Genomic DNA, 667 nt, shown 5'->3' on the forward strand with positions numbered 1-667 from the left:
AATATGTCCTGATGCTTAAACCCTTTAAATTAAAGAAGGTGGGCTTTATTTGAGATTTCATATCTGAAAATCTTAAGTATGCACTAATTCAACAGGTATGATGGTAAGTATTACAATAAGGTTTTAGGATTAAAGAAAACAAGGAGTAATCTAAATTTAGTAGCTGACAAAGGAGTTATTTTAATCAATCAATTTTTATAGTTAAATGTCTTGTTCTTATATTTGACATCAGTGTATAACATGACATTCCTAAATACCCAACAAACAGGAATTTAATCACCCAGTTCCTTCTTAATCGTTTCTACTAATCTGAACAGAACACACACTTTTAATATGCTCACAGTTTATTGATAATCATGAATAATTTCTCATCCAAGGTGTTGCATTTAGATTTACCCAACTCAGCTTCCGCCATAGTCATACATTCATTGTGGAAAACTTTGACACCATTTCACTCATTTTCCTACAGCAGAAGTAACTGGACACAGCTCAGACGGGTCGTCCTTCTTGTGCACAACGTACACGCAGGCGTCTGAGTCAAACTCTGCAATGCAGTCATCAGGAAATCCTGTTGGAGTAGAATATCTGCAATAACAGAAAATAAATTAATTGAGCTTGTGTTCTTGACTTATTTCAGCAGCATTATAGTGATTTTTCTACATACGCA

The 667-nt window shown here is 34.2% G+C and overlaps 1 protein-coding gene across 1 annotated transcript in view; it reads right to left on the reverse strand.

The window, feature by feature from the left end:
- Positions 1-326: 326 nt before the first annotated feature.
- The window catches only part of LOC106520168 (beta-microseminoprotein), a gene marked incomplete at its 5' end in the record, with an annotated part of 4642 nt that continues 4301 nt past the window's right edge, over positions 327-667 (reverse strand). Inside the window, 1 exon segment of the mRNA XM_014012135.1 lies at positions 327-585. Within this exon segment, the coding sequence (XP_013867589.1) occupies positions 456-585 (130 nt within the window).

Source organism: Austrofundulus limnaeus, unplaced genomic scaffold (assembly GCF_001266775.1).
Source record: "Austrofundulus limnaeus strain Quisiro unplaced genomic scaffold, Austrofundulus_limnaeus-1.0 Scaffold88, whole genome shotgun sequence".
NCBI lineage: Eukaryota > Metazoa > Chordata > Actinopteri > Cyprinodontiformes > Rivulidae > Austrofundulus > Austrofundulus limnaeus.